This window comes from Rousettus aegyptiacus, unplaced genomic scaffold (assembly GCF_014176215.1).
Source record: "Rousettus aegyptiacus isolate mRouAeg1 unplaced genomic scaffold, mRouAeg1.p scaffold_m13_p_8, whole genome shotgun sequence".
Taxonomy (NCBI): Eukaryota; Metazoa; Chordata; class Mammalia; order Chiroptera; family Pteropodidae; genus Rousettus; species Rousettus aegyptiacus.
Genome location: NW_023416311.1, coordinates 10863160 through 10889278, shown reverse-complemented (window position 1 = coordinate 10889278; position 26119 = coordinate 10863160). Strand labels below are relative to the sequence as shown.

Here is a 26119-nt window from a genome sequence, read left to right as displayed (position 1 = left end):
CCATATATTATAGCCCCTTGAGTAAGTCAAAGATGAGCAAGTGAAAAACAAATATTCACCAAAATGCTTATTTTCAGGGACATTAAATCTATTGCTCCTCAAACTTTGAAATTCTGATACCAGATATTGATGGGGCTCAAAAAGTTTGTGCCAGACTGAAAAGATAGCAAAAATCCAATGACGATGACTTTTATTGTTTAAGAGAGGTGATAAATGAACTTAGTTGTGACTTTTGTTATGCGAAAGAGAAGCATAAAAAATACTATTCTCAGAGCACGTATAATTTCGTTTAGAACTCATTGGTATGGAAATGACTAGAATTTGCAACTGAACGTTAAATTCTAGTGAATTTTCAAATGATAGCTATATTTATATTTCAGGGTATACCTCTTGCAACAGTAAAACTTTCTTAAGATGTTTTAAGAGATGTTCAATCACTAGATACTTTTTTGAAGCATTCGAAACGTTTGGACGAGACCAATCTAAGAAAAAAAAAAGAAATGCATTTATCTTGGTTCTTGATGATCCATATGCATAGTAAAATCTAACAAATGAGAACTAGTAGGCTCTATATTGCTGCTTCTGAGGGATTTAAGAGCCCAGCCAATCTAATTGGGGCATTTTTATAATCTACCTGACACAGGAATTCTTTTTTCTAGAGAAATAAACAGTACCACTGAATTAGAATGCATTACATTGTAGAAATGCCGCAGTTGAAAACATCTTAAGAGAGTTTTATCATCTTTCTAGATTTACTAAATCAAAGTAAAACCATATTTTCCATTTTTATTTTCTTTTAGTACATCATTAAAAATAATTTGGCAAGACAGGGTTTATTTCAATTGATGAGTTCTCTTACCTTCTTTATGTAGCTAGCCTAGGTTGGTGAAGAAATTATTATCTATAACATGACACGGTATAACATTATCTTCTGAAATGACAGCATTTCTTTTCCTTTCCTTTTTTTTTTTTTAAACAAAATAGCTTTTTGATATTATATCCATAATAATAAAGCCTGGAATTTTATGATTTTCTTAGCTAGTTGCAATATTCTCTTTTTTTCTTAATAAATAGTCCATATTTTTAAAAATGTAATCTCCATTCAGCATAGAAATTCATATAAGCACATTTTGAAATGCCCTAGGCTTAGAAACATCTCCTGGCATGACATGTTGGTAACACATAGCATTAATATTCCGGTGCAACAGCTTGTACATGGTCCATATTCTGACACCATCATGATTTTGTTGAAGAGGCCCCCGCATGCCCATTTCATGATCTTTGTAAACTCTCTTAAGTCCAAGATAGATTGACACATTCCTTGCAACGCCCATTGAAACTTAGCGCCCTCCTCTCCCTTCATTTGAATACGTTCATTCAAACGCCCTGCCCTTTCCTCTCCTCATCTGAATACGTCATTCAAACTCAACGCCCTCCCCTCCCCTCATTTGAATACGTCATTCAAACGCAGCACCCTCCCCTCCCCTCATCTGAATACGTCACACCAATTGGCAGAGAGCGCATTCCCCCTGAGCGAGCAGTATTGTGAATTTTATCTTCTCTTCCAGAAATCAGTTCGTCTTCGTTGCAGCAGATGAAATTTCTTGTAACACCTCTGCAGGTAACGAACATTGCTACTTCTTGATGCATCCGTCCACGTTTCAGTATCCTTTTTTTTTTTTTCTTTTTCTTTTCCTTCACATGCTGCGGTTGGTTCACTCTAGAAAGTTTAGTTTAAAAAAACAAAGTTCGTATATCTTTGGAGTATCGCTGAAGCCTTTATTCACTGCTATCTAGAAAGCCATGAGACATTTTGCTAACTTTGATATTCTATTTCCGGTTTTAGTAATACATTGATCCAGAAAAGTAAGACTATGTTGAATGAAACCACAATAAAATCTTATGGTATGATCAGTCCTCTTATGTTAAAATACTGAGGAGGGAAGATGAGGGACACAGACGTGTGACTTCTGTACTTTTTTTGACATATTACATATGGATTCACACAGATTTATATGTGAATTATCTGGGAACTTTATGGGATGAACTGGTATATATTATAGGCCCCAAAAGACTGAATCTATAAAATGAGGAGCATTAGGGAATATAATTCTTTTTGTCTTATAAGAAGGGGATCTTCATTCCATTAGTTAAAGATCCCTTATTTCCTTTATTCGAAAACATTACAAGTAGCAGGACTTAGAGGGACGAGGTCTTCTGTTTTTGAAATCAGGGCATTGGCAAATGGAAATTCACTTGCATGTTGTGTCCATCACAATAACGCCTTTCTTTTTGCTTGATGTGGTTCAGAACAGTTAAAATGGACTTTCAGTAGCATGGAATTACTTGATTAAATGTCAAGATGAGCGCCTTAACTAACAACAGATTATTTATTTATTTGTTTGTTTGTTTGTTTATTTATTTATTTATTTATTTAAAGCCTAAACTATGACCACAACAATTACTAGGAGATCTCACCACTGCGTTGCTTTTAGCCAATGAGGGTGCACGTCACAACTAATCCACGTGTAGTTGAGAATGCTATGACCTTCAAAACCACACATTAACCTGAGCCTTACAATTAGACGCTCATCTGCAACCAATCACATTTGATCAATGGGGTAATAAACAGAGGCATGTTTGTTTCACTACTACTTACAGTACTTGGAGAGAGAGAAAGAGCTAAAAAAAAAAAAAAAAAAAAAAAAAAAAATGACAGCTAGAAACATGTCCCCAGCCCTCTCTGTTCTAAAAAGCAGGGCCACAGAAAACTCTGCATCAATTTCGTCAATGTAGTGAGTCTCAACGTTTTTAGTGGGTCGAAGTCTCACCCTGGGAGTTGCATGCTCGTATTTTAAAGGGGCGGCTTCCTCCATTTCTATAAAACCTCTTTGATAATGGTCCTGCTCTACCATTAGCTTCAAATATCTCCGATTCTCCCTGTGAGAGGTGATGACACCCAGAACACCCACGGACTGCCTAATAGTAGAAGATTGATAGTTGCATTGCTGGGGGGTGGCAGGGGAATGACCCTGAGATACAAGTCATTTCACATTTTCAAAACCTTGAGAATGAAGCACGCCATTAAAGGGGACACTGTTTTGGGTGGGGAAGACTGTTGTTTTAAACTGTTAATAGACATCATTTGTGGATACGCTGGTCTTCCAGAGCCTTTGCTTTTTTCCGTTAAACTGTATGCATGTCCCCGTGTGTCTTAGGTTATGTTCTGACGTCATAGATCAAACATTGCAAAGTTAAAACCCAAAAGGTAGACATCGATTTTTGTCCTGTGACCTCACAAACCCTGCCTTGTAAGCAAGTAGTCCACACACAATATTCTTAAAAGAGGCTGCAGATAATGAAAGTTTGCCCTGACTAGAGTAGATGTTTTCCCCTACCTTATCTAATTTAGGACGGCTGCTCAGTAAATTCTTAATGAATTGCTATCGATCACATTTCAAATTGAGAGAGATGTCCCTGTGGCTTTGATGGCCATATTAATAATATGCTGTATGCTTCATAAGGTTCCATTGGAACTTTGAATTTTGAATCAAGCATGAAAAAGGAGACACCCATATCAATCAAAAGTCAAATTATCTCCCAGCCAGTTCACTCTCCTCATAAGAGTGAAAATGAAAAATCAGAACTGCTCAGTCAATAAAGGTTGTGACTCACAATTTCAATGAAGTCTTCCAGGGCCTTGTCTCCCACATACTGGAAAAACCAGGACACCCACCCACATTCTAAACATCGCAACTCTTGGGAGCTTTTGTCTCCGAATCTAGAACAACATCCCTTAGGGTGGGTTTGTTCAATCCTGGAGTCGCCTAGATTTCAATGTTGACAAAAGGCAGGTTCTCTCCCCGTACATGAAGAAAGACATCAAGAAGCTTAAAATCTCAGTTTTGAGGGCTTAATGAATTGAAATTCTTTAAAAAAAAAAAATAGATGTATTATTCTTACATGGCTGTCTATGGGGGAGAGTTGGCCAGACAGTTTTGTCTGTGGCTCTGGGCAGAGATAGCGAGATGAAAATCATCAAACGGTAGCAACCGTGGCACTGAAGGATTTTTCTTTCAGTTCCTGAAGGAAAAGTGAATCTTTTGTAGAAGATGCCAAAACGTCAGTTCTGCTTTTGCTAGCCACATAGAAGAAACGTTTTTTATTAGCATTTGTGTTTTATGAGACTGTACTTACAAGGAAATTGATTTTTCATACTCAGTGGCTCCAAAAGTGGTATTAGGTGTTTGGTTTTTGTTGTTCCTGAAAGACAAGTGTTTCTATTGGTGTCCCATCTAGTACCTCCACCTCAAACATTCTCATAGCTCCTCATACTATGACATCGAGAACATTTGACGAGTTGAATTCTGCAAAGGATGATCACAGGGACAAGATCATTTTCCCTTCCTCTTCTATTCGAGTTCTCTTTGCTGCTGTGATTCATTGGAGCTTTTCCAGCATTGGCTGCTGGCGATCGCAGTTGTAGAGTGTGACTCTTTTACAAGCATAGAGATGGAAACACAAGTTACTTATTTTGACAGAGCAGCTGGAAATTCATTTCGGAGACTTAATATGTATTGAGTCATTGCTGCATGTCAGCAACTGTTCTCAGCCCTCAGGACATGGCATCAGATAAGTCGGGAGAAGCCCTTCCTTCAACGAGTCTCCGTTCTAGTGCAGACCAGGCCCCAACCATGTCGATGAATAAGGCTATCGTGCGCTTGCATCTAAAGTTGTGCGATAGCTGTAACAGATCAAAAGGCAGGGGATAGGATGGAAAGTCCAATGTGATGCTACTTTACATTCACTGATCCGGGGAGGCCTCTCTGAGAGGGTGACATTTGAGCAGGGACCAGAATCAAGTGAGGGTGTGAGCCAGGTAAGTAATTGCGGAATTAAAAGCATTTCAGGCCGAATAAACAGCAAGTGCCAATGCCCTGAGGTTGAGGCTGCTAGAGGTGTTGCAAGCACAGTAAAATGTCCAGTGTGACCAGAGCATGAGTTCTACTGTGGACCGTAGAGATAATAATAGGACTTAGGACTTGGAGGCTGCAGAAACCATTTGAGCTTTTAAGTGTGACAGGAAGGCGTTGGCGGGTCGGCTATGATCTGACTTAATTTTTAATGATGAGTTAGATTGCTTTGTAGAGAACAGATTGCAGTTTGGCAAAAGCATAAGAAAAGACCCTTAGCTGTGACTCTCTCCCTTGATAGCCCTCCAGGGAGGGGTGACAGCGGCCTGCGTTAGGACGATGTCTGTGGAGGAGCTGAGAAACGGCCGTCTTTGGGCTGTGTTTTGACAGGTGAACCAACAGGATATGCTGGCCGATTAGTTAAATATCCAAGCCCTACCTCTTGCTCCAAGGGTGTATCAGTTATTTCTATGGAGGGCTCAGGCTTTTTGTCACCATGGAAAGCAAGCCCTTCATCTCTGCAGTAATTGTCCCTCACGTGAGCTTTGCTGAATTTTCCAGGGTATAGTAATAACTTACTGTCATTTATTGAGCAAATTCTGTATGCTAGCAAGTATGATCGATTACATATATGCGTGTGCATATATATATATATATATGCATGTATAGGAATGCATATATAATTTATTACAACAGCTCAGTGAGGTCAATGTTACTATCATCCTCATTTGCACATTAAAAAAGAAAAAAAAAACCGCTCAAGCTCAGAGTCACACAAGAGTCTGTCGGATGCCAAAGCTCTTGCCACTGAGCTGCGCTGCCCCCGCCTGCTCCTTTTCCCTTGACTCTGGAACGCTGACCTTCACCTCCAAGTGGAATTCTCCCGCCTTCTTCAGCTGTGCTATCTTGCTCCTAGAAAACTAGTATTTATGAATTATATAGTTGGGGTGGGGAGGATATAGTCGTGAAAATTTTGAGAGAACCCAAGGGAACCGAAAGGTGTTTTTAAACTGTTGTCCCACCGGGAGTTTACTCAACCTGGTCCGCCCCCTCCACACAGTAGGTGTACCGAGTCTCGGATGTGCTGGGCAGGGATCTAGGTGTGGGGCTGAAGTGACAAAGGGAGCGGCTGCCTTGCCGGGGGGCGCTCTGTGTCTCCAGGGAGGCATTGGGTTAAACGAGCAAGGTGTGGTCCTGGTCAGTTCTCCAAAAATCTTTCTTTCGCTGAATATCAATGGCTAAAAATCAGCCAACAGTTTTCATTCCCAAAAAACTACCAAACACTTGAAGCTAGTTGTTTTGCCTGCTGGGTCTAGGTTCCCAAGATGTAGGAGGATTATAGAGATAATAATAGGACTTAGGACTTGGAGGCTGCCCCCTGCCCGAGGGAGTCGGGGTTGGAGGGCCTGTGGGTTTATGGAGTACAGATGGAGGCTGGGTCTTGGTCCAGCAGCAAGTCTTGCTCCCTCTACCGTGCAAGGCGCCATCATGCGATAGCACGGGAAGCCAACCTGTCCTTGTGAGTACTGGAGACAGGTAAGGGCGGGGCTCTGTGAAATGGCCTTGGCCAAATGAACACATATGCGAAAGCTTCGAAACCAGCCCCGGTGAGACAGGTTGATATACACTTTATTAAGTAATTATTAGAAACAATATTTGGCGAGTCCAGGGGCACAATGTAGGCTGTCGCCACCCCTTCCATCCTTTTATCTCGCCCCCCAGCCTGCAGACACATACAAACACACACATATAACATACACGGCATGCAGCTGCACTAAAACTGCGGACCATATTTAGAAGAAATTTCCAAATTGGCAATTCTTCAAATTGCGATCCTTCAGTAAGTTTTGTCTAATTGTCTTCCTTCCATTTTGGTGATTGGATTATTCAGCGAAGTTGTCATACAGTGAATTGATTTGGAGTTAATTAGTCTGTTTCCAATAAAATGTGATGTGTATTATAATAGTTGAAATACAGGGAGATCGGGGGACTTAGTAAAAATAATTATAGCATTTATGGATGCCTTACTGTGTACTAGGCATGTTCGAAGCTTGTTACATGCAATAACAATATTTGATAAATAAAACGTCTCTATTGGTTTACATGTGAAAATTAAAGATATCTAGATAGTCCTGAATTAGCTTGAGTAAGGGAGTTCTACATCTGCAAAATTAGAGAAAAAATAGAACAATGGTTATCGGATGGTAAGAGTGTATGAAAATTGCCTGCAGAACTTATTACCAATGCAGATTCCATTTCATCCTCCCCTCCCCTCCGCCTCCGAGATTCTCATTCAAGGGTCTGGAGAGGGAGCGTGAAAATCTGCATTCTTACGAGTTCCTCCAAGAAATTCTAATAGAGGAGTCCTCAGATCAGTAGATTTCAAAGCCTTAGTAGAAGAACTACATGAAATATTTTATGAATAATCTTTATGTCAGCTACACATTGAAATGGTAGTATTTGTGATATATTGGGTTAAATAAAAACATGCGAATGAATTTCACCTGTTTTTACATTTTAATGCGGCTACTACAAAACTTAAAATGTCACATGTGGCTCACGCTTGTAGCTCTCATTATATTCCTATTAAACAGTATTATTGTTCTAGAGCCACATTTTCATGCATTTTGCTCAAACAAACATCAAAAGAGTTTTTGTGCTCCAAAAACTGGTCTTTTAGAGGTGAGGGAGAGATACTCACCTGGAGTTAAAATATTTTGACAGATAATCCGGACAATTATTAGTGTTTCTTGGCTTTGTGTTTTAATTTTGTCTCCCAGTAACCTGTCTCCTTCTCACCCTGCTTGCTAACCTCTCAGAAACTTTGATCCACTTACAAGTGGCATGAGCGAATGCTAGTACACAGGGCTTCGATGGACAACCCGATTCAGGGGTAGTTCTGATTCGAGTTCTCCACGTAGTCTATTGTGGTGATCCCACATGAGAGAGAAGAAGAGGGAAAAAAGACAAGAGTCACGATCCTCTAGATCTTAATAGCATCCGTACCTGACCCTTGTTAGGTTTCTAACTGGTACCCAGTAGCCTTCATCTCAACCTCACTACAGTTTTGTACAGTCAGTATGCACCATTACTATCTCCACTCAGGGAGGGAGAAACTGGCTCAGGGAGGAGACAAACTTTCAGAGATTCTTAACAAGGAAGTAGCAGAAGCAAGATTTGCCTCTAGGAATTCTGCCCCTCAGGAATTCTTAGCTTCAGCCCTGCTTCTCTACAGAAGTATTGAAGATCCCATGAGCGACACAAACACAGAAGTGCTCTCATGCTTCCCCCAGTGGATTGAGCCAGAGCTGGGGTGCCATGTTGATTTCAAAGCATGATGGGAAAGTCTTTGCGATTTTGATAGCAAAGTAATGAGGACATAAAGGAGGTGAAAAGGACTTTCTGAAAGGAGGATGGACTTGGACTTGGCATGGAAGAGACTGTGGCAATGGGTCTTTCACTGGAGGAGACATTCTGGAGTGGAGGAACAGCATAGCCAAAGGCAGGACTTAGAGTGTCTTCTCAACACGCACACAGTGGCTGCTACTGAGTGAGCTCTGATAAATCAGAATCAAGCTTCCCACCTCAAACCTGCTCAGGTGGGATTCAGCATAGAAAGAGGTTTTGAATTTCACCACGAGGGCATAGAAAGGATGACGCCATCTGATTTGTCACGGTTAGCGCAATCGGGTTCTCAGATTCTACAGGTGTTGCATTTATGGGCACGCTTATGGACACACAGTTCCGATGTGTGACTGGCACCCATGGGTGACAGCAAACTCTATGGCTTCCAACTGAGAGGCTAGGGAGCCCAGAAGACACTTCCCCTCCTTTTTCTGAGAAAAAAAAATCATGAGACTGAAATTGGTGCTGCGTGATCTGTAAAGATTATTATTTCGAATCCAAGCGAAGGAAACAAGCAGCAACAGAATTCAGAAATGTCAGTAAAGTTGAGATGACTCCTTGTCATCCCTCCTGAAGGATTTCTTCCATTTCTGCCAGCGTCTTTCTCGGAGACTTTGCTGCATGTGGAGCAGTTTTCTTGCTGTTTTCAGTTATGGGGCTGGCCTACTTCCTCTGACTTATGTGTCTTGAGAAGCTTTTAGAATAAAGCTTGGTCACCCCTCCGGACTATACATGACTAAGTCACTGGAGAGATTCAAGTTAGGGGGAGGCCACAGTTGCCATAGAGGGATGTATGCTCACGAAAGCAAAGTGAGCCCCCGAGGTCTGGGACCACAGGAAAGTAAGCAGGGCCATGCTCTAGCTAAACTGTCACTCCCCAGATAACAGGCTTTTAGAACCACGGGGCCATGGCGTAGTAGGTATGCAGGTCGTAGACTGTGTGGTTAGTGTGTGCCTTGCTTGCACTCATTTTTCCCAATACCTCGCAGGCTACATCTTGGATATAATTAGGAGGGCCCCGTAGCCCCTAATGGCACTGTAGAGCCTGAGGGCCACACAGACTCATCCCTGGTGAGGCACCCTGTTTTGAACACCTACCCTGTAGGGCTCCTCTGTGTGATGGGTGTGCAAGTCTTTCCACCTTCTTGCTGCAGCTGGGCTGCCTTGGAGATATATCACACTGTGAATTTCATCTGGGTGGAGAGCATATATTTATTCATCTTTCTGCCCCACTGAGATTCCCCCAGCTATCTCTGGGACAAGATGGCATAGAGAGGCAAGAATAAAAGGTCCCAGGGGCATAAAGGTTCTTAATTGAAATATATAGAGTGAAATCTATAGAATGAAGTTAATTACAGCATTCTTACTGTATCCCTACAAGAAAATCACTTATTATAAACCCTGCTATGTGGTACCAATCTGGTCCTATTGTATTTCATTAGCAACTAGCTCGTTTCAAGTAGATTTAGATGTGACTAATAAGTAATATTTACATTTCTCAGTAGAGCAGACAAAGAACTTTACAAACATGGGTTCATATTTCCCATTCAACAGCTGACATACTTGTTCATTTTACTCCGACATAACCTAAGTTCAAATATAGCAATTTAAACTACATCTGTAACTCACAAATTAGATCTCGACTCCAAAAGCATCTGCGAGTTGGTTGCTAGAGCTACACGGGATCGTACTAGCACAGAGTCTTGCGGTTGCTTCTATAGACCAAAAGTCTGGGCGTGAATGAGAGATTGGCTAGTGAAACTCTACATAAAAATCCTTGTATCTCAATCTCCTATATCTGTAGACTGCTTTAAAATGTCCGGTTTCTTTCCGAGCACCTTTTTCATGATTCAGACAGGGCTCAGACAGAACAATACCCTGTTTCGAACAAGGAAAATGAGGCTCAGGGAAGAGTGATTTACCTAAACCATTGAGCAAGGTCATTGCAAAGGTAGAACTTGAATTTGGATGTTCTTGCCCCAAGCCCATTGCCCTTCCTGGGACTGGGGGCGGGGAGGGGTGGGGCTCCTGGTTTTAACTTGTTGCTTAGGTCCAGAATAGAGGAGATCTCATGATGGCTGAAGGCTGTGGTGACTCAGCCAGCAAAGCAGTTATCTTTTATTTCTTCATTTGTTTGGTTTGTCCCTAAAGGGTTTTGATGAGCTTTATGGCAACGTGGCCAGTGTTTTGTCAACTCTCAGGAGTGATGTGAAATTACACACTATATTTGCAGAGTCCCCTGAAAGTTTTTTGGGGGGCATCTTGAAGGGTTTTGAATGTCTCTGGGAGCAGCTGACCTAGAATCTTCTGAAAGCCTAATTGAAAGAATCTTTGCTGCTGACAAAATCATCATGGTGGGGACAAGGGTCTTCCTGGGCCTCGCTTTTCTCCTCTTTACTCCTCTCTCTGGCTGTTTTCACTCACTTGGTGGTGTTGGCTTGGCCCCTTGTTCCCCTGCACTGTGGCCAGTGCTGTGCTAGACCCCGGGACAAAAAGGCAAATAAAGGAGACTCGGTCCCGGCCCCCACGGTGCTGACAACCCAGGAAGGGGAACGAGTAAATAATCAGGTAGAGAGGTGAGTCAACACAATGAATAATGACAGCTGTGCCACATGAGGGGCGAGGAGGGGACCAGAGGGCATTGAGAAAGAGTGGCCAGGGAACGGGCTGTCTCTCCGGAGAGGTGACGTTTGACCTGTCACATAAAGGAAGAAAGGAAACAGTTCAGGTGGAGGATGAGCAACTGCCAAGGCCCTAAGAAGAGAATGGTATCCAGGGAGTACTGAGGAGGTCGGTGTGCCCGGAGCACGGGCAGCAAGGGCCAGGGAGGAGTGAGGCCGGACTGAAAGGCGGGCAGGGGAGAATCACGCAAGTTTGAGTTTTATTCTAGAATCAATGGGAAACTATAGAAGGGTTTTGAGCAAAGTGATGTAATTAGATTTATATAGATTTATATTTAACTAGATGGATGGATAGATGAACAAAGAGATACGTAGAAGCATAGGTTTATGGATGGATAGATAGATGATATATCATGATAGATAGCTAGATAGATAGATAGATAGATAGATAGATAGATAGATAGATAGATAGATGGATGATAGATAGATGATAGATAGCTGATAGATGATTGATAGATAAATGGATGGATGGATGGATGGATGGATGGATGGATGGATGGATGGACAGATAGATAGATAGACAGACAGATGAAAGATAGAGATTTCATAGACAGATTTGGTAGATGTAGGTATAAGTGGCTGGTGGTTTGAAGAGGCAGAAGTTGAACCAAAGAGATAAGGTTTTAAAGCTGTCGTTGATTTGGTTCTCATGAAATACTGGTTGGTCGTGTTAGGACCGCAGTGGTGTGGCTGAAATGAAGTGGACACATTTAAGAGTTCGTCTGCAATCCCTGATGGCTGGGATGTGGGGTACTAGGGAGCATTGTGACCTGGTTGCACTGTTCACTTTGGCCAGAGATAGGTGGCGTGGAGGGTGACCATATGCACAGGTCAGTCATAATAACACAGCAGTCACAAGACATTTTCCCATCACTCTGTTGAGGTCTGTTGAGGTCCCTGGGAGAGGCCACCGTCCCTTCGGGCTATGCTTAGCCAGCATCGAGGAGGCGCGGCTGCTGACGTGCCTCGCATATCCGCCCGCAAAAGCAGAGCTCAAACCCACATCTTCCCTAATAACCTTGCGTCTAAATTGTAGTGTCACGCAAGGGCGTGTTTAGAAATTAGCATTTGAAAAGAAGCCTCCCCGCTTTCAGTTCGAGCTGACATGGTCCCTTTTCCTCTGTGGAAATGAAATTTATTAATCATAATAAAACCATCGGATTCTGAAGGTATAGGTCACCCTGAGGAGAAAAGGCTCCTGCTCATTGGCGAGGAATAGTTCCGTGCTGCTGTGTTTTTCTTCTTCCTTGGAAGAGAGCGCTGCCAAACGGTTGCCCTGGGTTTTCCGCAGAGGTTGAAGCCCTGCCTGGTGTTATAGACAAATAAGAATTTACCATTAAAGGGTGCAGAAAGGAACGCCGGGAGCCGTGTCTTCGTGGAATGCATTCTCTACCCATGTGCCGTCTTAGCGCGTTTCCAAGGATTTTCAGTTGACTTTTGCACTTGATGTCTGTCTTGTTCAGAGAATCAGCTTTGCCGGTGGAAGGGCATTAAAAATAATCCTATTAGCAGTTTTTTTTTTCACCCTAAACTAATGATAGACTTTACCTTTTTTTTTTTTTTCGTTCTGAGACTGATGACAAACTTCACCTTCTCCTGAAAAATAAAAATCAACGACAAAGTTATATGTCATGTTTTTTGACCCCTGTTAGCATCTACTTCTAGTTACGTGGGTCAAGGCCCAACTTTCATGTGTGACCTCCCTGAATAAATGATTCCTTCAAAATCGTCATCATTCTCGTTTCCACATGCTCTCTGTCTTGGACTTACATCTGTTTTTCCTCCCAGAGAGAAAGAGAGTCTTTGATTAAAGGCCATTTTCTGATGAGCCAGAGGACCAAACGGTGTCCCAAGGAATGAAAAGCAAGGGGGAAGTCGACAATTTGTTTCACTGAGATTCCTTTCAGAAAAGAACCATCCATTCACATCACTGTTTTGAGGAGCAGGAGGACACTGGGTATTGAGGCCGAAAGCCTCATCTCGATGATTTGAGCTCAGTGCCCTTCGAAACAGGCGAGGAGGGCATGGGAATGAGACATGTCCGGGGAGAACTTGGTATAATCATTTATTTTCCATCTGGAGTCTAACTTAGAGCCTAAGAGCTAGCAGGTCCTTCCCCCAGCTTCTTCCAACCTCCTCAGGCTCCATGCTGTGCGCAGTCTTGTCCGACCCATCTACTACGTTCTTATCCACCAACTATGAGAAAGGAGATTGGAAGAAAAATGAAGAAAAGATAGGGAAGGAGAGGAATAAAGTACATGCGAATGCAAATTAGATTCCAAGGGCTAGAAGGTGAGCTTTAGGTTGTTAGTACAGACAAGCCATTCCTTCCCGCCTCGATCCTTCATTCTTACAGGGAAGTCCAAGCATCAAACGCTATCGATAACCCACGTATATCCCCTCCCCAGCTGCTGTGAGTTTTGGTTGCTAATAGTAGGTAGCTGCTCCCTTCTTCAAAGAATTACTCTCTGCCAAAGAAAGTGACTTCAACTCATAAAATGCCCTCCACCCCTCAGGGAAGCCCACAGCTAATGCTTAACTCACGCGAGCATTAAAAAAAAAAAACCCACTTGCCTCTGGGTGCGGTAAACTGGGGGTACGACTCACTCACGAGGTCGGTTCAAAGCCAGTCTCTATCTCCGACCTTATCCTCGCTTCTCTTTTTCCCCTTCCCCTTGACCTGCTTGCCTCTCCTCCTTCATATGCATGAGAATCTCCATTTCAGGCTCCGTTTCCTAGAAACCTAGCTTAAGATTGCATCTCAGCTTCGATCATTACCCAAAGATGTGTTTAAACTATCTGCAAGAAGAAAGCTGGCAGGTCATTCAAGTAAGGGCACACACCACCATGGAAAGAGCATTCAAGGTACCCTGAGAAATTCAAAGATCAGCTCTGACTCTATCTAGCTCTGTGACTTTGAGCAAGGAACTCAGCCTCTATGAACCCTAACTTCTGATCTGTTGCATTGTTTGTTTCCAGGCACTTAGTAGATACCCGATGCATCAGGCTTCCATCCCGTCTTCATTTTTATTTTGAAACCTGTACTGGGTGTCATGGCAATGCAGGGAGGAGGATGGTAGAGAGAGAAAAATTCAAAGACAAGGAAATGTCATCAAGAAATATTGTTTGAAACGTGTCACTTCTCAGAACCTGGCCATGGATCGATGGACGTTCTGGGGTGATAGGATGAAATCAGATCAGCCCTAATTCTTCAATTTGGTGGGGACAGGTCCCACAAACACGTGAAGGATGCTTCTACGTGATGCATTTGCTCTTTCCTATTCTAAGATGTTGGACCGTAACTGCCCAGCCCCAGTCACTTTATGCTTTTATCCACCCTGTCTCACTTGGCTGGTGACCGCTGAATTGGGGGCGGTGGGGGAAGGGCAATCTCTCTTGAGTAGTAACATGCCTTCTGGGAGTCCTGGGCTTCTTAAAACCACTCTTTCAAGTTGTTTCTTCTGCCTACCTCAGTGCCTGAGGTAGCTACATGAGCAGCGTAGAAACAGTCCTATGAGAGAGAGGAGAAAAAAATAAAATTAAAAAAATATATATATATGTATATGTATGTGACCAGCCATGTTAAATGGACCAAAAAAAATGTGTTATGCACAGATGGACCTTTCCCGTGTTATGTGAAAGATGGGAATGCTTCTTATTTCTGAAGCCGAACAGGGCCCCTCCTCACTGTCTTGGTATTTTGTGTTGCGCGGTTGTTATCATTAGTTCATAACTGCATGTCACGGAGTAATCTTCGCCTCTGTGTTCCTTTCAGTTACGGACGAGTTTATGCTGCCGACCCCTACCACCACACACTTGCTCCAGCCCCCACCTACGGCGTTGGTGCCATGGTGAGTACCAGCTTCTCCTCGTCCTCACTTCTTCCTGCCTCCCTTCCCACCCCCCAGCTGGGACCTTCGTTTGGGTTGACGGTTGACGTCCTCTCACTTTCCCTTAATTGAATTTGTCTCTTGTGCTAACAGCAGCTAAAATGCCACATTAATCCTCCCAGTAAACTTGATAAATGTCTTAATTTCTTGGCAATGTAGTGCATGTAAGTTATTATATTTCTAATTTTGCAAGTCTCACCTAGCAGAGCACTTACCTTAATGGAATAATTAGTCATTTTGATAATTAAATCCATCACTAACAGAATGCAGTGTCAATGCAGAACTTTTTTTTTTCTTTTTTTTTTCCCTCCCTTGCTGCTCATTCACATAGCCCCAAGGTTCCAGCCCCAGCACAGACTTCAGAGGAGCTAAGCTGCACACTTCCAGGCCTCTGCTGTCAGGCAGCTGAGAATCTGACTGCCTCTCCTCCCCTATTACAATTCATGTTTAAAGTCATAGTCGCACAGGAAAGAAAATAGAGAGGGGCACACTTTGTGCGTGTGCCTAGTACAATAAGGAATTAGAAGGAATCAGCTGGGTTTGGGGGTTGTCTTTTGTTTTCTTTCTTTTTTTTTTTTTTTTTTGCGGGGGTGGGTTGAGGTTTTTGTTTGGGGGAGGGGTGGGGGGCGGGTGGACATGGGAGGTGAGGGTGGGGTGAATTTGCCTGTACTTGTTCAAACTTCTATGCACTAAACTCTTGAGTACAGTAAGATGTGCCCATCACGTGAGAGCGTATGCAATCATGACAAAGCTTTCGGCATGCAGCTTTCTACTCGGGATCAAGAATATCAGTCCTTATCCTAAAAACTCAATCCCCAATAGGCATTCATTCGTTTGAATCGCCAATACTCTTAGACAAAAAAGGAAAAGAGTTGAGGGTCACCTCGTAGCCATCTAAAGCCACGGCCAGACAATTCGCTGGAGCGTGGTCACAGAAATTCAGCCACGATTTGGGAAACCTGTCCCGTCGCACAAGCTCAGTCACACCAAGCGATTCACCTGGACAGCTCCCCTCTTAAGAGCAAATTCCATACAGCTCGTTGAGCCAAGTCAAGTAAGAAGTCGATTTAAATTCTCATCCTGATTTTGCATTCGCCAACTCTGCTTCCACACCTAGCCCACTTGAGGAACGTGTTGGAAAGGAGAGTTGAATTACTGCATTCGATCAGTCGTCCACATTCAACCTCTTGAGTGTAGATTGAGCTTTTCCCGACGGAACATATAGCATTAATGAATCAAACGAGCAAACAGCATGAGACAGTGCAAATCCTTCCGCTGTCCGCTTTGTCTCAGAGTCCTTTCGGGTACCAGGACTGGCCGACAGAATTTAATCTGACAGGGATTTTCTTTATAAGGAGCCATTGGGGAAGGTCAGGATCAGCCCTATCTTTAGCTCTCCAAGAATGACCTGGGAGGGGTAAGGGGGTGCCTCCATTTCGGTTGATTTTGAGTGTCTATTTTTTCACATTAGTCTTTTTTGATGATCCACGTGTTGCAAAAGGACAATGTAAAAAACACACCCCTCAAATTGCTTTGTTTCAGAATGCTTTTGCACCCTTGACTGATGCCAAGACTAGGAGCCATGCTGATGATGTGGGTCTCGTTCTTTCTTCATTGCAGGCTAGTATATACCGAGGGGGATACAACCGTTTTGCTCCATACTAAATGACAAAACCATAAAAACCTTCCAATGTGGGGAGAAAGGAAGCTTTCCGAGGCCTGGGTCTTGCAATACATGCAGTAGTGCATCATTTTAGCAACTCTAAAAACTAAAAAGAGGGAAAAAAGTTACATTTTTTATCTTATACCTCAGATATTTTGTTCTGTGTATTTTAATATTGTGGGTCTTTAATTTCTGGAGGTTCCGTAGTTTGGTTGCTGGCTGTAGGAGTTTATTTTTTTTTATTTTATTTTTTTTTGTGGTTGATCTAGAGAGATGCTAGCTATGAATAAAAACTGGTTTAGCGCCATATCCAGAGTGCTTTATCATGTAAATGAATTATATATGCTGAATATTAAGCTACTGGGGTTATCAGCTGTTCGGGAAGAGTATAAGTGACTACAGTAGTCATTTTTGTTTTCTGCATCTGCATTATTTTATTTTATGAAAGGGGAAGGGTGGGAGGGACCTAGGGGATTGGGACTGGGGTTTGGCTGAAAGAAAAAAAAAATATAGTAACTGATGAATCTAAACGACCCACTGCACCAACGATCATATATTATCGACGGTTCTAAGTTACTCATTGTCAATACGAGCCAAAGGTTTTGTTAAGAGAGTGCTTCTGGTAGCACATAATGCATCCAAATTGAATGAAGCTGTTCAAACCCACCCTTTAAACCATTCCACCCGGCAGTATTCAGCTTCTTAACCAGCCACTAGTTATTTAGGCAAAAACCGCTAGTTAGGCCATCGACAAGCATTCTTTTTATATTTCTTCCAGTATAATAAATTATTGATATCATTGCTGACTTTTATATTATGGGAGGGAAAAAAAATAACATTAATAAAAAGGTGATAAAAAGCACTGTTTCTATTTTTTTCTTTTTTTCCAAAAAAAGAAAGTAATAAAAACTTAAATTCTTTGTACCAGTTAAAAAAAAAAATGTATAAAATTTACATCTGTGCAGTGGAGTTGTCGAGTTCTAGAAACAGCCTACGAAGCTTTAGTTTTAGCCTAGTAGAACAACCGTTAGAGACAGACGTATAATTTTTATGGAATTACATGATAATCATATTCGGATTTATAGAAGCATTTTACAAGTATTGCAATCATTGAGTAGAGATAATCATGGTATTTTCATCAGCTTGGTACTTTTTGAAACATGACTGTGTTATGTAAGCAAGCTGCAATTTTTCAGTGAGAGTCCACCTGCCCATCTTGCCTGGTCCCCAGGGATTATCTCAAACCAGTATCTTTAGTTCCGTCTCCAAGGACATCTTGTCAGAGGAAGCAAAAAAAAAAAAAAAAAAAAAAAGGGCGGGGGACGGACCACCCTCTTCATCCCCCAGAGAACCGCATCCCCCACCTCGGAAGCAGGGCCAGAGCGACACGGCTGAAAAATTGCAGTTTGTCTGTATTACTTCTGTTTGCTCCCTTTCCACGTTGTCCTGTTTACAAGTTAACCTAAGTTGGGGTATCTGTCACAGGTCTTCCTGTTTTTGTATTTAAATTAAACAAACAGCAGCAAGCTGTCCCCAGTAGTTTGCTGTCATAGTTAAATCTTCATGTGTACAGTGCAGGCCTCCGGGCAAGCACTTTATAGTAAGTTATCAACTCACTGCTGTGAACCTGCCAATCCGCTGTAACAACTCTGCTTTCAAACAAAACCAAACAAAACTTTAAAAAAAAAAAAAAAAGTGTTTGTGATCCAGCATTCTTGTCATCCTATGTGCATGCAGTAAGATCGGTTGGATATTAAACCATCAATAAAGTTTCACGAGATTTGAAAACCAAGTTTCTGTAGCTTCGATATCTAAGGCAGAGGACTGCTGTCTCGGAAAAAAAAAAAAAAATACAGAAAGGGGGGTGGGGGAAACTGCTTAGCAGCCCAACGCATAGAAAGCTTTGCACCAGACTTCTTCGGGTGGGGGAGGGGCGGGGCTGGGAGTGTTTCATAGCATCGCTAAGACGTTGTTCTCATTCCCCGCCTGGGAAGCAGTGTTTTTGACGATGGGTGCCAGGATGATGTCTTTAAAAGCAACGATTACTTAAAAGCGCTACTGGCGTCCCACCCCGCAGGGGAGAAAAGTTAGAAAGAACAGGGGGCCCGGGAGAATAAATCGGTTTCTCCCAATGGCCTCAGATTTCACAATCCAGAATTTGCATCGTGTTCGGAATCACAAACATGGAATTCTTACTGTGTTGGTTAAAGTAAAATTAATTTGCGGTTTTGATTTTCATCGATGAGCTGTACTTTCCCCCCATGATTGTCTGTAGTTTTAATGAAATCATTTAGAGCAAGTGGGTGCCAACTGATGTTGCAGAATCTTTTGTCTAGGCACTCCTCCAAGATGCCAATAAGTCATTTTAAAATGTATGTCAGAGATGTAAACAAACATTTTGGATTTTTTAAACAGTATTTATTTGGAATGTTTTCATTTATCTAAATAACTATTGCTATTATGAATTATGAAAAAAAAAGATTACTATCATGTGTGGCATATAGTGACTTCTTTAACACACACATCACGCAATCTGCAAACCCAGAAAATGTGTATATCTGTCTTTAGAAATTAGTGTTTATATCACTTACAGTGGTTTGTGAATAAAGAAAACTGGTTTGTAATATCAAAAAAATAAAAGCTTAGTCTGAAAAGGTCCGTGTGTGTTGGCGCTCTGAGTCCTTTGGCTTCTGTGCGTTTCCTTCGCGCGTCCGTTCTTTATCCGCACGCGTGGCTGCACTTGCGTCCACCAGGGGGCGCGGGGCGGGGGTGCCCAGGTGCGCAGCCGCACGGCCCGCGCGGCGCCACCTGCAGGTCGGTGCGCTGTCTGGCGCGGATGCTAGGTACGGATGTTTAAGAAAAGAAACAGAACGAAGCTTAACTTCGTTCCCCAGCATGGAAATGTGAGCCTTCGGATTAAAACAATACAACAACAGAAACAAACTGTGCATTTCCCTGAAACATCTGTTTGAGTTATTTATTCGACTTAGTGGGGGGAGGGGGTGCAGCCTCGGATGATGAAGACGAAAAAAATAACGATAAGTGCTAGGTTGACATTTATTGAGTGCTTTCTATGAGCCAAAGTCCTGTCAGGCTCTCGTGTGTGTGTGTGTGTGTGTGTGTGTGTGTGTGTGTGTGTGTGTGTGTGTGTGTTTAATGATTTAACACCCCCATCGGGGTTATCTGTCCCCATTTAGTTATCTTAATACTACCTTGATCCCATTTCATTTAATTATCTTAATATTCCCGACAAGTTGGCCACTCATGTAAGGGTTAAAAAAAAATGTTGGGTCTGGAAGCAGATGTCCTGAGTTCGAATCCCGATTCTGTCACTCGTTAGCGGCAACCCAGGGCGAGTTAAACCGAAGCTCTGTGCCTCCATCTCCTCATCCATAAGTACTTCCGGGTGATAATACCACCTATCTCTTAATAACGTCGTGCAGAATAAGTAAAACAATTTGTGTGACAGGCTTGCAGCCATGCTTCATAAATAATAACCTATTATTATTTACTATGGGGAAACTGAGGCACAAATAACTGTCGCATCTCAAGCCACTGGCCAGGATTTTCTAAAATGAGCATCCTTAGCCAATAGGGCATGTTCTCTCCTGGTTCGACTGTTGTAGGAAGCGACACCCGACAGAAGAAATTAGACGTTCAGATGACATTGTTAGAGGAAGGAGAATTTAATGTCAGCGGAGAGCGAGGGGCTTTCAACAGACCCAAATTACAATCTCGCTTTGCCTAGATTTCTTACAGCTTATATACCCTTGCAGTGTCCATGCAAGGGGCATGTGATTCCTCCGTCTGAGGTTTCACATGTGCCTCATGACTTAGGATGGGAGGGGGAGCTTCAGGTGGAGGGATGTAAGGGGGGAGGAATTTCCAGACCACTAGTCTTGCAGGTCGTTTGTCTTGCAACCTTGGCGTTATCAGCACTGTTATAGGATTCTCGAACAGAGAGACAGGACATTGAGGCTGTAAGGAGGAAGCAACACTTATTAATGCCAGCACCTGCTCAGCGGATTCCCATCCAAAGGCTGAGCCCCGATCGTAACATAACAAGCAGTTTTATACAGTCTTGTTATTCGTACACAGCTACAGAGATAAGGAAGGACATTAGTTGGTTGGCAAGCCATGAATTAAGAGATGCGAGCTGGAGCATCCTTGAGGTGGGGGAGGTAGCTATGGGAAAACATGTTAGCTGGAGAGTCCTGGGGGAGGTGGACAGAGGGCAGTTAGGAATGGGCCTTAAATAGCTGAGTTGGTCATTTCTGCAACCCTTTCTCCTACACTCTTTCAGATGCCTCTTCTCCTCTCTTATAATGAGAACTTTTGGCATTTAGCTTCATAAGTCTTTCCCTGAGTGCCACACATGATGGCACAATGCAGGTCGTCTTAATAGCAATTATCATGCCATTTCAGTATATTCAATGGTCCCTTTTCTGTAAACTCCTTACGCTGTGAACTGTGCAGATTATAATCAACTTCCATTGCCCTGTGTCAATTGATCCTCGAAGACAGTATTACCCTCATTTATAAATGAAGACAGTAAGGACTGATAAGGTCATATGATTTACCTAAAGTCATGTCTAGGAACTGTTGGAAGCAGGCTCTCTGTGAGGCTCCGCGTGAGCCTGAACTTGGACCCTCTTGCAAAAATTCTGCTCCCTTATTTATGCTGATGGTGATGGTGGTGGTGGTGGTGATGTTAAACCACCTGGGCTTCTTTCTAGTACTCTCCTTACAAAATCATTAAGTAAAATGAAGAAGCCACTAGCTTTTTCTTGGCATGTGGCAAGGAGGAATGCAGTTATCTCCTAAAATGCTGGTTTATAACTGAGTTGCTACCCCATCCAAATATGAGGATGTAAGTATAGATTTAAAAAGCATTCGTTTACCTTAGTATCTCCACAACCAGGCTCCTCTCTAAAATGGAGATAAGTATATAAATTTCATGCAAAGTGAATAAAAATGATGGCGGAAGCGAAAGCATTTCTTAAAAGGCTCCATCAATAGATTCAAATGCTTGTCACCTGGAATGTGGACAGAGGTGAGTAAATAAGCCCCTAAAAAGGCCCATATGTGATGCACGCACTTTGTGTATAATGGAGGCAGTGCATTTTTTTTTTTATGGACAATGCCCTTGTAATATTTTTCTTGAAACGATATTTTAATTAAACAGTAAAACTTTCCCATGTTTAAAAAAAAAAAAATAGAATGGTACAGCTGCAATTCAATCTCCTAGACCGCCATCTCAGTCTCATTTTCCTACTCAACACCCTGAGACCCGGATGAAATATGATGGGATCTGGAGGCTGTTTCTACTTCTGGGAAGAGGCCACCTTTTACATAAAGGAAGGTCTGGTGAGCACTTCACTCTCCCAGGCATGCGCGTGCACACACACACACACATGCACGCACTCATGCACTCACGCACTCATGCACAAAACCCTTTAGTGCCATGATAGTGTCTCTCCGATGTGCCATCTAGTGACCTCCTGTCTCAGAGACACCCGCTGGGTTTGTTGAAAAGGCAGAGTCCTGGGCCCCACCTGCCTTCAGCACTGCCAAGCTTGAGGACCACCACTACATGTGAGGGACCACCCTTCAGTGAATTTCCTGATGACGTTTATGTGTGAGCCTCCCTGCAGATGTGACCTTTGTAACATCAGGAGAGCTGATCGATGTGCGTGTGGACGTGTGTGAGCGTGTGCACACATACAAGCACCTACCTACCTTCACGTACCTGCATATCGATGCACATTCTCAGCCTTGCTCGTGACAGCCTTTGATTATTGTCTCATCAATAAAGTCACGAATTGGAAATGAAAATAATATCCTTAAATGGAAAGAGATGAAATAGTCATTTTTGTCAGAAAACAGAAAAGATGGGGTTGGGGGGGGAGGTTATTCACTATTGGATAATAGTGTGCTCACACACATAAATGTATATTATATATTTGGGAGATTTGAAAATTCGCAAGGCGCAGTCTTTTCTGAAGGCTATGAAATTCTCATGGTGCAATTGCTGAGGATTCCATCTGATGTCTAATATTGGAGCAAAGGCTAGTTCATCTCACAGCCCAAAGCAGAGTCCTTCAACTCATGGGGTAAAAACAGTGTTTCTCGTTGCTATTATTCGAAGTCCTAAGGGAGGCAGGTTTGGGGGCGAGCGGGAGTGGTGGGCCCTTTCGCACTTTTGGGGCATGTCCTGGGGGAGCCCAGTCTTACCTCACATGCTGCATCCTCGTTGCCCTCCTGGAAAGTTGGAGGTGGGCCACCAAGGGGTGTCCCCAACTCTGTGGCCCATGTAATCTCAGTGCTTTGATCACAGACATCTGGGGTGGAGAAGGGAACTTACCATCTCGAAGGGGAAGTATTTTCTGGATGGCGAGTTGGTATTGTGAAGAAAACACCAAGGATTTTCTTAAAACTAATGGTGTCATTTCCCAAAAAACACCAGTGTTGTAGCTTGTATTGAGAATAAAACGAATAATAATAAGACTAGCTCACATGATTTAAATACAACGTCGGGCATTCTACCAAACACATGTATTTCATCAATATACTTATATATGCATAACTGTCTATATATAGACAAACGTACACGAGCCAGCTAGAAAGTCTCTTAGCCTCTGTACTTCACTTACTTCATCTATAAATGTGGATGATAACAGTACCGACCGCTTGCGAGAATGCGATGTGTTAAAAACGTGTAAAGCACTTAGCCAGGCATATAGCATTTTTTCTTTTTAAATTTCTATATCTATATAATGTCGATGAATCCATATACATTTTAGAGACTAAAATAATAGATATTTCTTATCTAGATGACATATATTATATAACATGATTACATACAGATCTATATAATAATACATCTAAAATAAATCTCTGTATACACACATGGATTCCAAATGCCTTTTAATATATATCTTTATTTTTATGCATTAGCATAACTACAATGCATCTATTAGTGGACCATAAATAAATACCCTAATTCTTGTAAAGGTTTTAGATACAGAGTAAGCAATCAGCAAATGAGACTATTGTTATTATTATTATTATTATTATTATTATTATTATTATCTCACATAATCCTCATAAACTAGCAAGGCAGGTACCATCATTGCCCAAGTCTACCCACCAGGAGGCAGAAACCTAAAGAGGCCCGCCCGCACGCCAGAGGCACACGGCTCTGAGTGGCGGGGCTGTGATGTGGCCATCAGCTGTGTGACTGCAAAGTTCTTCCCGCTACACGCTACACCATCCTTTACACACACCTTGATGCTCAGTCTTCTTAGCAGCCCAGGTAAGTACGTTGCCCCCTGTCCCCCGAGCTTGGGCTCGTTGGAGCTAAGGGGGCCGACTCCAGCATGTTCGGCTTTCAGGCACACCGCGCTTGAAGGTTTTGCTTTAACAACTGCCAAGCCAGCTCCTGGCTAGAGGGTGGGATGTCGGGAGGTTCCAGGGTCTGCTTCTGAGAACACAGACCACCCCCTGGCGCGGTCATTCCTGATGGCATGGCACGGGCGCTGTGAGGTTGACGCCCACGCCCTCCGGCTGCAACACACAGACGGTGCATTGCCCGAATGAGGCAAAAAGTCAGTGAGAGCAAGCGCATTCCCCAGGCTCAAAACGGAAAAAAAAAAAAAAAAAAAAAGAAGTGAAAACAAGGGCTTCAGGTGGAAAATTGAAGAGCGGAGACCGAGAAGGCGGTCGATGGTGGTGTGTGAGCAGGTGAGGGCCGGGAGGGTGCGGGATGCAAATAGGCAGTTGGAAAGCAAGCAGACGCCAGCAAGCCTGACAGGAAAGGCGACAACGACCCAAAAAGGCGAAAAATAAAAAATAAATAAACAAACACCCTGCAGACGGCAGTAACTGCGCGCCTGCAAATAAAACCTTCACGCTCACGTCTGGAAAGGCAAACTTTCTGCAGCCATGCCAGGAAGTTGTCTAGCACGGAAAAACAGGTCAGAGGGGCTGCGTACAGCTCGACTTTTATCTCCCCCAAACACTCCCAGGCCGGGGTCGGTACTGAAATTCATTACTGTTCGCAGGGTTTCGGCTCCCGTGGTCTGCGGCCAGGGCTGTCAGCGACGCTGGCTGACTGGTGTGTCTTCCTTTGTTATTTTCCTAAACTGCGTGACCGTTTTCCAGTTTTTCGAAGCCTTGTTTTTCCCCTCTCATCCTAAAGACTGTGTGTGTGTGTGTGTGTGTGTGTGTGTGTGTGTGTGTCTGTATGAGAGAGAGAGAGAGAGAGAGAGAGAGAGAGAGAGAGAGATTGAGAAACATGCTTTGTGAGAAAAAGAGGTAAAAAGGGGAAAAAACCCCCCACAAAACTTTCAGTGTATGTTGCAACACTGTGATATTACAATTCATAAATGTTTATATCCTGCACGATAAAAGAAAAAGGTAAAATCCTCTTCCTTTTTGATCATTTTTCCATCACTTAAAAACAAAGCAGAATGGCTCACCCAGGCTGATAGAAGGACAATGATAATTGCAATTTCCATTAACCATCAAAGACTTAGGTAGTAGCTAAAATGGAAAAACAGACAGCAGAATTCAGTGGTTAGAGGTATTCCTCTTTTTAAACAATTTTCTAGATGACCCCATGAGTTTTGTTCTGCCTCTGCAAGTTTATTGGACAGAGATAGTTTTCCCAGCTGTGCAACCTTAGGCAACTTACTTAGCCTCTCTGGGCCCAGTTTTCAAGCAGATGAAGAGTCTCGTTGAGTTTTGGTGAGAATTCAATGAGATTGTGGAGCACCAAAGAGTCTGGTTCCAGAAAAGTCACACGCCTTCGACCTGGGGTCAACAATGAAATCCTATATTAAAAAGGGAGACACGGCATATTTTAGTAACAGGTGGGAGTTCCAGGTGAGGTTGGATTTGGAAAACCAGGGAGGAGGCTCACCCATTAAGGCTGGTCTTGAAAAAACTTCATGGCGTTCGGGCATCTGCGTGTGCTCTACTGCAACCCGCTTCCCCCCCAAAGGAACAATCTAGGGGGCCTTTGCTCTGGGTTCACAGGATCATGCAGGTGTACCCCCAAGTACATAGTGACGTGAAGTGAATCTCAGTGCCACCCCCTTCCCCCCACCCCGCCTCAGTTCGGGGGCCAAGGCATTTAAACACAGGAAGTCCCCACTTTCTCGTTAGTAAAATAGAGGGAAAATGTAATTACCCTGAAGCATGATTGTGAGAAAGTGATGAGAACACGTTTGCGCATAAACCGCTCTGAACTTGAACCCCTCTTCTCACCTGGCCCCTTCGCTAGCCTCAAGATAATTTTTGTCCGGAAATCTGTCACTTCCTGGTTCAAATACCACCACCACCACCAACAAACCAGTGAACTCTAATAGGTACTAACCCACCCTTTTCTCCATGGACATAGGGTTAGATGAACTAAGAGAAATCTTAGGGACCCCTTATGACAGGGAAGAAAAACGATATTCCAAGTGACCTGGACTCAGAGGACTTCTGTGAATATTTGATAAGTTCCAAAATGCCGATGAACCTCCGAGTCCCCTGCCACCAGCTCGGTTTCTCTCCCAGCAG

At 43.0% G+C, this 26119-nt stretch overlaps 1 protein-coding gene across 34 annotated transcripts in view; it reads left to right on the top strand.

Moving 5' to 3' along the window:
* The window catches only part of RBFOX1 (RNA binding fox-1 homolog 1), a 1358182-nt gene extending 1338974 nt beyond the window's left edge, over positions 1–19208 (top strand). For 17 of the 34 annotated variants that reach the window (XM_036226152.1, XM_036226156.1, XM_036226171.1 and 14 more), the window contains 3 exons: positions 1569–1621; positions 14775–14850; positions 15221–15450. In XM_036226152.1, coding sequence (XP_036082045.1) covers positions 1569–1621; positions 14775–14850; positions 15221–15368 — 277 coding nt within the window. In that variant the 3' untranslated portion in view covers positions 15369–15450. Of the gene's footprint in view, positions 1–1568; positions 1622–14774; positions 14851–15220 lie in introns of all 34 variants that reach the window. The other 17 variants (XM_036226155.1, XM_036226177.1, XM_036226169.1 and 14 more) reach the window with 11 other exon arrangements.
* The last annotated feature ends 6911 nt before the right edge of the window (positions 19209–26119 follow it).